This window comes from Blennius ocellaris (genome assembly GCF_963422515.1).
Source record: "Blennius ocellaris genome assembly, chromosome: 23".
Lineage (NCBI taxonomy): Eukaryota > Metazoa > Chordata > Actinopteri > Blenniiformes > Blenniidae > Blennius > Blennius ocellaris.
Window position 1 is genome coordinate 14,055,742 of NC_137672.1, and position 12,415 is coordinate 14,068,156.

General features: G+C 44.3%; 1 protein-coding gene across 4 annotated transcripts in view; it reads left to right on the plus strand.

Annotated features, from left to right (window-relative positions):
• Window positions 1–12,415, plus strand: part of LOC308147037 (protein phosphatase 3 catalytic subunit alpha) — a 69,054-nt gene that overhangs the window by 32,560 nt on the left and 24,079 nt on the right. For all 4 annotated transcript variants that reach the window (XM_080519085.1, XM_080519087.1, XM_080519086.1 and 1 more), the window contains exons 3-6: window positions 7,156–7,280; window positions 7,846–7,957; window positions 8,364–8,509; window positions 9,318–9,457. In XM_080519085.1, coding sequence (XP_080375211.1) covers window positions 7,156–7,280; window positions 7,846–7,957; window positions 8,364–8,509; window positions 9,318–9,457 — 523 coding nt within the window. The remainder of the gene's footprint in view (window positions 1–7,155; window positions 7,281–7,845; window positions 7,958–8,363; window positions 8,510–9,317; window positions 9,458–12,415) is intronic.

Sequence of the window (12,415 nt, forward strand, 5' to 3'; positions counted from 1 at the left end):
ACCCTGTTGAGAATTTAAAGAGCTTAATGCGAAGTGTGTTTGCTCTGCAAGGCTGCACAAGCTTTCCAATGGGTTCTTATGCGACCTTCTCGCATATGAGAATTACACTTATATGGACGCAGCGTGGGTCAATTAGTCTCGGTTATCGTAAATAGAACCGGGTCTGTGTATGCAGTAACCTCTATATGTTGTGAGAAATTATGTTTGAAATCAAAGCTTTCAGAAAATGTGTTGAACATCAGAATGCAATACACAGATGTACAGTATATATAGCTACTACTACTTCTTCTTCGATGAAATCATCTATAAATTCACTAGCTGAGTTGGAGTGTCTCATCTGAAATTAAAGTTTTGCATAAGGCCAACCTTTGGCTAATTACCGATTAATCTCTGATGGCTAATGGATTAATCTGTCGAGCCGTAGCTCCAGTCGCAATGTTTGTTTTTTTTAATCATGTAGACGATACAAACCCCAGCTGAGTGCTACCTGCATTAGGAATTGTAATTAGAAAAAAAGCTGGATTGAGAATATTAGATCTGTATATAATCTGTATCTTGTAATACAATCAGTTGAACACTGTTAGCAATGACCAGTAAATAAATTCTAGTTTAGTCATTTGTTGCAATCGTATATGAGGTTGTCTTATATGCATACAGCAGTTGTTTTATCATCTTTTCAACGGTGACTTAAAAAAAAAAAAAAAAGGTTTTAATGAAGACTCTATGAATACATACATTGTGTATTCAGCCTGGGTAGGTGTATAAAAAGAAAAAAAACATCTTTAAAGCATTGCAATTTAGTAAACTGGTTGGGAAACGTTGATTTACATCCGCGACTCAGACGTCCAACAGTAAATCAAGACATCTTGAATATTTATTGGCGCAGCTGTACCGTGAGCAGCGTTTGAAAAATTGCATATAGATTGATGTTTAGAAGGCATTTCGAGCACCACCTCCACCTTTGCAGAACACTCGCTCTGCAGGGTGCACGCTCTCGCAGACTCTATCGTTAAACCGGGGGTTATAGTGGGGGGGGGGGGGGGGTGGTAATTCTTATCTCAATCAAAACACCATCGGGCAGCGGGCTCCATCTCTCTCTCCTCTGCTCAATGAGCCCGGCCTTTGGAGTGGCCTGTGTAGGTTCTGAAGCCAGGTTGTGTAATGCCCACCGCCCACTCGGTAGCTGCTGCCCGCTGATATGCTGCTACTCAGGGAGATCACTTTAGCGCACAGGCAGGAGATGGCCAGAACGAATTGTTTCTCACTCCAGATAATGTACTCCCACCTGCTCTTCTTATGTGGGCTTCGGTTCTCACCTCGTTTCTGTGTGTGACAAGAGGGAGGGAGGCAAAGCACGTCTGTAGGTGTACTGGAACAGAGTGATGGGGAGGATTGTGTTTTTGTTTTTTTGCTGTGATAAAGCAGAGAGAGCTGTCGCTGTGTTGTTTTTTTTTGTTTTTTTTGTTTGTTTTTTTCGTTTTTAAGCTGATCTGAATCGATCAGCCTCGTCCACGCTCGCCCAGACGAGGCCGTTCCCGGTGACCGGGCCCTTTCCCAGCCAGCGATTGAACTCTCGCCGTCGCCGTGTCACCCCCCCCCCCCCCCCCCCCCCCCCCCCCCCGCCGACTTCCTTCGCCACCAAGCGGACGGCTTTCCAAAAGGTCGGCTGGAGGCGCAGTCCTCCCACACGCGGCGTGTTTGATGTGCGCTTCAGGAGAGACCGCAGCCCAGGCTCGCGCTCCCCTCGCCGGACTTCTAAAGAAGATGAAAATATCATCGATACTCCTTTTAACACTTCTCTTCTTAACGTATTAGCAGTTTTAATGTCACGCCTACAATTCGGGGGAATTCACAGTTGGTGTGGATCTCTCTGCGCCGGCTACTCGCCGAGAAGATGGCTACCCACTCCATCCACCCCCTGTGTTTGTACACAATAGTTGTATTACACTGTTGCCACTGGTGATGCTCAGAGAGGACCTTTATCAGGTCATTTGCAGCTTTGATTGTTTTGTGTGTGTGTGTGTGTGTGTGTGTGTGTGTGTGTGTGTGTGTGTGTCCCTCCTCAGTGATACAAGCTGCTATTGTTTAAATGGTTTGAGCCGTTAAGATGTTTCCATAGCAATGAGCAGCCTCAACATCACACGTCTTGTTCTTTTAAAATATGTGCACACAAATCAACTTGAAGCGAATGGTCTCATTGGAAGACCAGTTCAATGTTCAGGTGGAAAAAAATTCAATAAAATGCCTATTTATTTGTCAAAGTTGGTTCCTTTAATTTAAGTTATACAAATCAGTAAGAGTGGATTTTTTTTTTTTTTTTTTTTTGCCCAATCCTTTCTTCATTGAGGCTTTCCAATGAAATAAACAAACTGTCTTTCTCTTCTGGCCAGACATGTGAAAACACTTAAGCTCAACTATTCATATTAGTTTCTGAATGCTACTGCAAACAGTTTATTTAAAACATCTTCTGCTGCTTTTTCCATCACTGCAACTTTTTCTTCTTCTTCTTCTGCTGCTGCTGCGTCTTCTTTTAACCATTTCGATTTTTAGCTGGCACAAGAGATTATTTCAACTTTTACTTAACAGTAATAAACTGATTACATCGTTCTGCCAGCTCTGAACCAATTAATTACAGTATCAGAGTAAATGGTGAAATTAGGAACTGAGGAGGTTACGTTTCCAAAAACTGTTTTGTGCATCTCTTAAATCATGAAGCAAAGAGTGCCAGTTTAAAAAAAAAAAAACAACCCAAAAAGAACTTTTGCTTTAATCTTTATTTATGAATTACTCGGTATCTGTGTTTGCGATCTCGATGAAACCAGCGGCACATTTGTAGTCGATGACGAGAGGGGACTGAGGACATCTTTAGAAACCGGACACGGCCAGCAGAGCATCTTTTTGAAGTCCGTCCCCGCTGTGGATTTAAACAGTTACACAGTGTGGGTTTAATAGAAGACAAATGCTAAAGCGGAGGTTACGATGCAGGCGAGGAGAGCCGGTTCTCAGAGCTGTCTCACGAGGCTCGTAACTTTAGATAATTGCTCTCCAACACTGTCCTCCAGCTCCCACTAATTGGGTATCTCTGTGAAAGACCCCTTTTTTTTTTTTCTTTTTTTCTTCTTCATGGGCTCTTATTGTATTTCTTGCTCCTAGATACAGTTCATGAAGCAACGGCCTCCCGAAAAGAAAGTGTGTGTCCTTTTCAAATTCGATTTAAATCTGTTCACCCTGGTGGTAATTACTTAATTATCCCCATTACTTGAAGAATAGATGAATTGAAGCGCGTTGACATCAGACATGGATGCCAGGCTTATCGGTGGATCCTGCTTGTTGTTATCTTTGTGTGTTTATTGCGCGAGGGACGACTTTTCTCAAGTGTTCACTGACCTGGAGAGGCTTCATATTAGAGGAAAGAAAAGCTGTCTGTCTATAGTAACCACTGTTTTGATCAGACTTGCGCCACAGGTTAGCTTCAATCTGTTAAAATTGCTTCTTTCTTTTTTTTTTTTATCTCATCCTCAACGACATGCCTGCCAATGCTTATCACTATCATTGTTCGATACCGTTTGACAGCCTTAAAGAGTACGCTCGGATTCCTTTGAACATTTCTTTTTCTCCCGCTAATGGGTTCCTTCCATTATATTGTCAGAATCAGAAGTTTCCATCAGGTAACGGTTCGCCCATTACGTCCTTCTCAACCCAACAAACCCGGGATTTCCTTTACTGTTGTAAACTTGGAATGAACAAGGTACATAAAAGTGGGATCAGCGCTATTAATGTATATATTATTATATTATATGTATATAAATATTAATGTTAAAAATGAGTTAAATTCTCAGTTAGTATCCTGAAATCTACCAGACTTCACGGTAAAACTGTTTGTAAAAAAGATTTAAAGGTTTCTGTTAAAAAAGACTGGCACGGTTTCTGGCAGATGTTCACAGGTTTTCGGGACCAAAGCTGTAGTTGGCAACTCTTCTCCTCAATCTGTCTCTCAGTTTGTCCTGCGAGGGACGGGTGACATGTCCTGGTCGTCATCTGCCCTCACTTATATACTTACCTGGATAAAAATGTACGCGAGCGTGAAGGATGGACCAAAACAGATTGATGGCAAGACTCATCGAAACCCGTAAATTGAATATGGAACTACAAAAATCTCACATTATATATTGCGTGCTGCTTCCCCTCCGTTTTAGGTTTTTCACCAGAAGTCCTAGTGGCTTCAACTGGCCAATTTGTCCAACATTTGTGTGCTTTTTGCCAAAAATCATCAACAAAAGTCACAACATACTGTTGCCGCATGCAGAACCCCCCCCCAAAAAAAAAAAACCCCACTGCATTATAGAATGTTATTGTCACCTTCCCTATCGACAAATAAAGTGTATAAACTGAAGTTTACAGTCTGTTATTGATGGGAAAATTTTGCTGAACATTTTCATAAAAAAATCAATATGAACTGCCAAAAGCTAATTCGGGGCTAAAAATAAACCGGCGGATAAGCAAGTGACTTTGGGCTTCGCCAACACGAATGTAACTTGATTTAAGGCGACTGGAACATTGCAATCGTCTGATTAATTCCATTAATCAAGCCCATTTCAAGTAGTCTCCTTTTAAAGCTGCTTAGGTACCTGACAGGTGGGCTGTTCAGCGGGGAGGATAACTAATGCGTCTCTTCATGTAATCCTAAACTGACACTGCGCCGCGGTGAGCTCAGTGCTCGGCGGGGGGGTCTCCAATCTGTCTTTGACAATTGTGCAAGTTGTTACCCAGACACATGTCTTTTGGAATGTGTAGGTGTGTGTGTGTGTGTGTGTGTGTGTGTGTGTGTGTGTGTGTGTGTGTGTGTGTGTGTGTGTGTGTGTGTGTGTGTGTGTGTGGTGGTGGGGGGCGGGGTCGTTGTCATGATGCAGAGGGACCGATCACATGTCGTACCGACGTGGTTCGTGACTCTTTGCATGCTACACGCATTTCTAAAAGAAAAATAGCATCAAAGTGCTCGCTTGTTTCCGCCGCTGCCGCCGCCGCCGCCGCACGGCGACGGCAAACCAAATCTCTAAATTCAGAGATGTGCTGAACACGCGACACAGTCGTGGCGGCTCGCATTAATTATTCAAATGCCTTCATCACACTGTCAGGACAAGTTGTCTAGTTAATGTTGGCTGTTTTTCTAAACAGCGGACCGATATGGTGTTACATGCGGAGTGTCTGTCCTCAGTTTGCCTCAGCTTACAGTACTTTAAAAATTTTTTTTATTATTGAACAATCAGTGTGTCTTCTGTTTTCTCTCTCACCTCAGTAATACTCCACGTTCAGCAGGAGCCGCAGTCCTCCCACACGGGCTAATGAATATGAAGCTCTCCTTTTTAAATAAACATCTGCATTTCTACACTGTATACATGCCGGCGGTAATTGCCTCACATTTGTTTATCGGGGACAAATGATCTCGGGAATCGAGTCCCCCAGCTGCAGTCGCACGATGAAGACATTCATCAGTGACGGAAGCCGCTCGGTGTGGAAATGACCACCGGGCGGACCTTTTACGATTCCCGCTAAATTGGAAGTCGTGGCTTTTAAAGCGTCAAGACCGTCGCGTGCATCCCATCTGTCAACGATGGCGAACGCCGCAAATCCCCCCCCCCCGGGACGAACGCGGCACGGGATCACACCGGTTGGATCATCCACAGTGGCTGGTTTTCTGACACAGACGCGTTCGTCTCCCGATGGCGTTTACGGCCGCGCCGTTAGTGACTCTGGGGGAAGCGATACGGCGGCGGATTAAAGCGGCGCAGTCGATGTAACCCAACCGCACGCGGCCGTATATTCCTGGGAATTGGGAAGCGCGGCGACGGGTTGTTTGTGCTATTAACGCGAGGCGCGCAATGTTCATCGTAATTAGATGCGAGTAATTGCTACAGCATGTCAGATTGTTAATCACCGCCGACGTGACGGGTTCTGAAAATGGATCCAAGCGAAAGCGTTTAATTTTCAGCTGGCGGAGTCGTCGTCTATCCTGCGAGATTCTGCGCTTCAGATTCTGTTGACTCAGTCGAAACGTTATTGAAATAGGATATCGAAGAGGGAACGCCACCTGGGGATTTCACTCCATATCGGATCAATGCTTTGAATAAACAGTCGCCCGTTCAGCCGTACACCTTCTATACCTCTTTAGTCTGACGGCTTGGCGGTAAATCACACATCATCTACAGGCACGTCGGAGTGACTGCTTAGATTCAAAGGTTTTCAGACTGAGGGAACCGGTTTTCTTTGGAAAAAAAAACCCATACACTCATAGGGAAAACATGTAAACCCCACCAGAAGGTTTGGATAAGAAACTGAAGTTATTACTGCACGATGGCTACTGCCAGAGATATGCACTTTAGCCTTGAAAGAATCTTGTTTGCGTGCTTCAACACACCAAGTGTTCAGTGGAGATATGCACTTTAGCCTTGAAAGAATCTTGTTTGCGTGCTTCAACACACCAAGTGTTCAGTGGTTTCATTGGTTTCAACGATACGTGGTGGAGTAAATACGACCGAATCGAATTTTATTGTGGGCGAGTTCAGGCTCGGCGAACCTTCCCATTTAGTTCGATGGAAGTCAACAATGGCGCGGCTGAAATCTAAGCCTCAGACTGGAGCTAAACATAAGTTGGCTTTTCAAAGCAGAGTTCACACTTCTTCTTTGGTTCCCTGGGAGGAAATAAAAAAAAACATGTCTGCACTCAGGATTGGTTTGCATGCTTGCCTTAAAGCGAATTATGACTGATGACAAACGGCTAATATAATAGTACTTGGTCGTATCTACATACTGGGCTCCTTCTGTGGGGTTTTCACATTAATCACTATTGAGTAGGCATCATATGACATTTCTATATACGTTTTAATTGCTGTATCAATACACTTTGATGATAACATGCTCGCCGTCGAGCTGCATCTTAAATCCCCAAAGTATTTTTAATTGACTCCAACTTGTCTGTGTGAATGTGTGAGAGCGACGATGTTGACGTGAACTGCGAACGTCAGATATTTGCATTAAGGAGTCCAGCCAACAGCTTCTCTTCCTCTTTCCTTGTCACTTTCTCAGCTGTTTCTCAGCTGTCAGGCCACAATCACCCTGACAAAAGTTTTGCTCTTCTCCCCCCCCCCCCCCCCCCAGTTTGTGGCGACATCCACGGCCAGTTCTTTGACCTGATGAAGCTGTTTGAAGTAGGAGGCTCACCAGCATCCACGCGCTACCTTTTCCTGGGGGACTACGTCGACAGAGGGTATTTCAGTATTGAAGTGAGTGTATATTTGTTGTTGTTCCCTCCCCTCTTGGGGACTTAATCAAATGTGACACACACCATGTGCCGTGTTTATTAATAACTTTCTCTGAGCGGAGATCAAATCAGGCTACAGATATTGGCGTGGTAATAGGCTTTTGTAATAACTTCAAAATGCAGCCGGGATGGCAAATGTCACAGCGTTGCTTAGGGTTTATGTAGAGAGAGGCTTTTAATATGAAGTATAATACGTGTATTTGATCTGGAATGGCAGGTTGGAATTTACTAAAATATATATATTTCCATCTTATCGCCTGAAACATGCTTTTATTAATAAAATATTTTAATGGAGCGTGCCGCAGCCCGTCCTCTGATAGCTCCTTTGAAGGTTTGTCATCTCCGCCTCTCTCGAGCAGACTTGAAAAACGTGAAAATGTACCACATGAATGTTTCATTATAAGTGGAGCGCCTTGTATTATGCCACTCTATGAAACTGGCAAAAAAAAACAAAAAATCTGACACCATGTCTCCTGCTTCCACACGACACTCTTAACCATTTCTTCTTCTCTTCTCCTTTGTCTCAGTGTGTGCTGTACTTGTGGGCCTTAAAGATCCTTTACCCCAAAACACTGTTTTTGCTGCGTGGGAATCACGAATGTCGACATTTAACAGAGTATTTCACATTTAAGCAGGAATGTAAGTAGTGCTTTTTTTTTTTTTTCTTTCTTTCTTTCTTTCTTTCTCTCTCCTACTTTACCTTTGATCTAAACTTAAGCACAGAGCGGGTGGAGAATTGAGTTATTCCCGTCTAAAAGCTGTTTATTATGTTCTCAGTTGAGCCGCTGACCTCAAACGCTCACTTAAAAGTCCCCTCTGGTCCGCTGTAGGATTCCGTCCCGATTATTGCCCGACTTGATATTTACACATGTCAGAAGTCTTTCTATTGGATTCAGACAGAAAAGTGGGGGAAAAAAAGACGAAAAAAAAACCTTAACATAAGCGTTAAGAGGCTTTTCTGTCCCAGACTCGCACACTGGCCCAATGTATGAGAGCGCCGTTGTTTTGACTTGGCCCTGTTTCCTCCCCCCCCCCCACATGACAGGTAGAATTAAGTATTCAGAGCGGGTGTATGACGCATGTATGGACGCCTTCGACTGCCTTCCCCTGGCTGCCCTTATGAACCAGCAGTTCCTGTGTGTACATGGCGGACTATCTCCAGAAATCACGAATCTGGACGACATCAGGAAAGTATGTGTCTCATTTGACGTCATTTCATAAAACTTGCTTGTGCGGGTGGGGCGGGGGGTGTCATTCGATCGGCCGATACTCTCGTGAAAATTGTCGCGTCCCCGTTTACTTCCAAGTATGTTCCGCATGCAAATGGAGCGGTGTAATCTTAGCATGATGCGCTGTGAAAATAGCCTCGCTCGCAATGCATGGAGAGCTTCTTCCCAGATCTCTGTCAGATTCTGCCCGGGGCTTGGACGTGTGTATGTGTGGGGTGGGGGGGTGGGGGGGGGGGCGCTCTCGTCCTCCCCCCCCTGATTACGACGACGTTGAAGAGTCGGATCCTGCTTTCAAACTAATTCAATGATTCCAAATGGATTTTGTGGCTGCAATCAGAGGGCACGCATAATAGAATTTACTCCATTGAAGTGTCCATCACGCTACCCATCCAGTAATCCCCGAGCTTTCGTTCGAGAAAGAACGATCCTCCACATTGCTTGAAAATATTTTATTTATTATTTCTCCCATGGCTTTCCAATTTAAAAAAAGAAAAAAATACTTGAAGGTAGTGAAAGATGGGCGCTGGTTCCAGCACGCCATCTATTATGCATGACTTTAAATAAGATTTAAAATCCTTTCAGCAGGCCTGTTAGCCGTAGCCTCGATTTAATTACGATCATTGCTGCGGCGGTTGGCATGGCGAAGGAGGAGAAGCGGAACGTTTTTTTTTTTCTCTGCAGCTGTGGGTTGAATGCGTCATTTTTCCGCTCAAAACTCGCCCGGCTGTGAGATCTCGCTTCTCCCCCCCCCCCCCCCCCCCCCTCCACAGCTAGACAGATTCAAGGAGCCCCCGGCTTATGGGCCAATGTGTGATCTGCTGTGGTCCGACCCTCTGGAGGACTTCGGGAATGAGAAGAGCCAGGAGCACTTCACACACAACACAGTGCGAGGCTGTTCCTACTTCTACAGGTGAGCGTTTTCACCACCGACACTGATACGTCTGATTAAATTTTATGTTTTTGGTTTAACTTGTACGTAACCACATGGAATTAAACAGCGGTCAAAGATAATGACACACACTTGTTTACCTGGGCGTCTTCACCAAACTTCTCCGGCGTTTCTTATACTTATTTACATTTATATACAGCGTCTTAACATCTTCAGCCGACCCGTCGCACAGAGCTCCTTCATCGCTCGCCTGCTCCTCCCAAAGTGCGTCATCCTGGCTCCCATCTAAAGCAATTGAGATGCAGCGTTCGACAACCTTTGATTGTCTTGTTAACAACCTCCTGCACCTGTAGCTGCTTCTCTTCCGCTCCGATAATCACCAAGTCACCGTTCGCTGAGCGCACCTCGGCACCCGGCTCAGTCAGGGGGCCCGCGGATAATGTGAATGTCATGAAAGAAGGATACAGGTTTCAACAACAAAAAACCCCCCAAAAAATCATCGTATATCAAGAATAATGTTGTTTTTAATGGAAAAATAGGTACCACCTTTTGGATTAATAAGTAGATATTATAAATCGGCAAAAGAAAATGTCGTTTTAAGCTCAAGTTTTCTGAATTATTGTGATAAAACAGTAAACCAGTGTATTCGACCTGTATTCTAAGAGCTTTACCTGGTCACAACCTTCCACCAATTTTGAACTGAAAAATTATTTTACAAAGAGATGAATGCAATATCTTTCTGTATGAACTCTGATCAGCGATGGGAAAAAAAGATAACAAAAAAAAACAACAACACATGTTTCCCCCTTTCCTTTTATTCCTGCTACGTCTCCACTGCGAGGAGGCGAGCGCCAAACATGGCGTCTCCAAAGGCTCCTCCTCAGACCGTCGCCAGTATTTATGTAACCCACATTACCTTCAATTGAGCTGAGTAACTGAACAAACGGAGGAAATGCTCGGAGCAAGCAGCTTGCACTGTCACAAAATGTAATGAACTGGCACATTACCACAAGGCACAGTCCTGTCTCTAAATGTGTTCAGCGCTCCCTCCGCTCATTACGGCCTGAGCGATGCTTACTTGGCCCGAGCCTGCCTGCAAGCAAGCCGGCCAAAATAGACAGAACGTCCTGCGGCTCCTGATATGCTTTTTTCTCTTATTTTTGTCCTAATAGCAGGTGCTTTACAACTATAGGGCTTAATAGTATTTTGATGTCGGCGCTTAGAAATTAACTCCCAGTGCCTCCATTGTTTTTTTGTGACGGCACGTTTTTACTAATACTGGTTTCCCTGCTATACAATGAAAAATAAACAAGCGCCTCAATGTTACATGTCCACTATTGTTACGTAGCCAAACGTTAGGTATGTAACCTTTCTCGACCCAGACGGCTGATTTGATTGTCACATGTTTGTGTTGTGCCAGCGTCCCATTTAACCCTCCCGCCTCCTGGTCAAAATTCCTCTGGAGTCTTGTTTTCATCAGTGTCCCTCCGCTTCATCCGCCCGGGGGACGGCTGCTAATTGGCATCACACTGGCTCTCAGGATTTATGAGAGAGTTTAAGCCAGACCAAGAGAGAGAGAGAGAGAGAGAGAGAGAGAGAGAGCCATTTATGGATGTCCCTCCCCTAAAAAAGAAGAAAAAACCCCACAAAAAACCCCAAAAACCATCAGCTTCTTTGTTGCTTCTGTCTCGCAGCAAACCAATATTTCCCCCCGAGCCGCAGGCGCGCTCGTAACACTTTTACAAACGTAATTCAGGCATGAAATTGCACATGTTTCGAATACGCTGGCTTTTATTACTGCCTCCATTCAGCGGCGTGGAAGGGGTCGGCCCGCAGTGATTTCTCCCGTGCCTCTCGTCGTCAGTCGCTCCTCTCACAATGAAGCACCTTCGAAGCGTCGTTTTTTTTTTCTGAGGCGCCGCGTGACACACGCGTTTCTCACGGAACTCTCCGCGGTGTCCAAGGAGCTCATTAACATCTGTGTCCTGTTGTTGGACAGATGGGAGATGATCTGAACTCCAAACCCCCCCCCAAAAAAAAATCCTCCAAACTAGGCCAAAAATGTATCTTGTCTACTGAGCACGGCCATATGGCTCGTTTCCGCATCTGCTGCAGGAAATCAAGTGAGAAAGAAAACATTTACTTCTAATTTCTTGCCTCTGATATAGAAAAACAAACTAAATTGCCTTTTTTTGAGTCGGCTTGAGCGTCTGGTTTCTTCTTTCCGAGACGGTTCAGCAACTTTTTCTAAAAAAAAAACCTCCAGGGTTGAGGATTCACCTCTGCGCTAAGCGTGGCATGCGATAAGCATGTGTACAGATACGGTCCATTAATTTGAAGTTAGTTTGCTCGCGCGGATCTGAAAAGAACTATGCATCAAGATATGCAATAACACTCGATGAGAAAGTTCCTCAATAGGTTGACACTTTAATTATTCAATCAATCAGTGGCTTATTATTGTATATATGGGGAAAAATGAGTTGTTTTTTTTAAATGAGCAGGTTGCGTTACCAAAGATGATGCAAACTTCAGTTTTTTTTTATTGCAGCGCGTGGGTGGAGTTCATTGCTGCGCCCCGATTCTGCAGAGGCGTGAAGCTGAGATTACAGAGCTCTCAGTATGAAATGAAATTACGAAAAAAAAAAAATCTCGAGCGAGTAAACTAAAATTCAAACTCGGACCAATTCTGCAAAAGACAAAGTCACAGAAAACGGTTCAAATTTAGCACCACGTATCCAGGCTCGCTAAATCCTTTTAACTTTCTAAAGTCGTTAATCTAAAAGATTATTGACATCTGATCGGACTGTCCTGTAGCCCCAACTAGTGGTGGAGTGCTGTATCACACGATCTGGCCTCGGAGAAGAACTAAACTATGTTTAATAGTAGAACCGGCTGAAGAGCTTCAGCACACCCCAGGGTTTTGACTGTTGTTGTGTGGGGGACGGTGTTCATGAATTCTAATTGTACTCCTTATTTTTA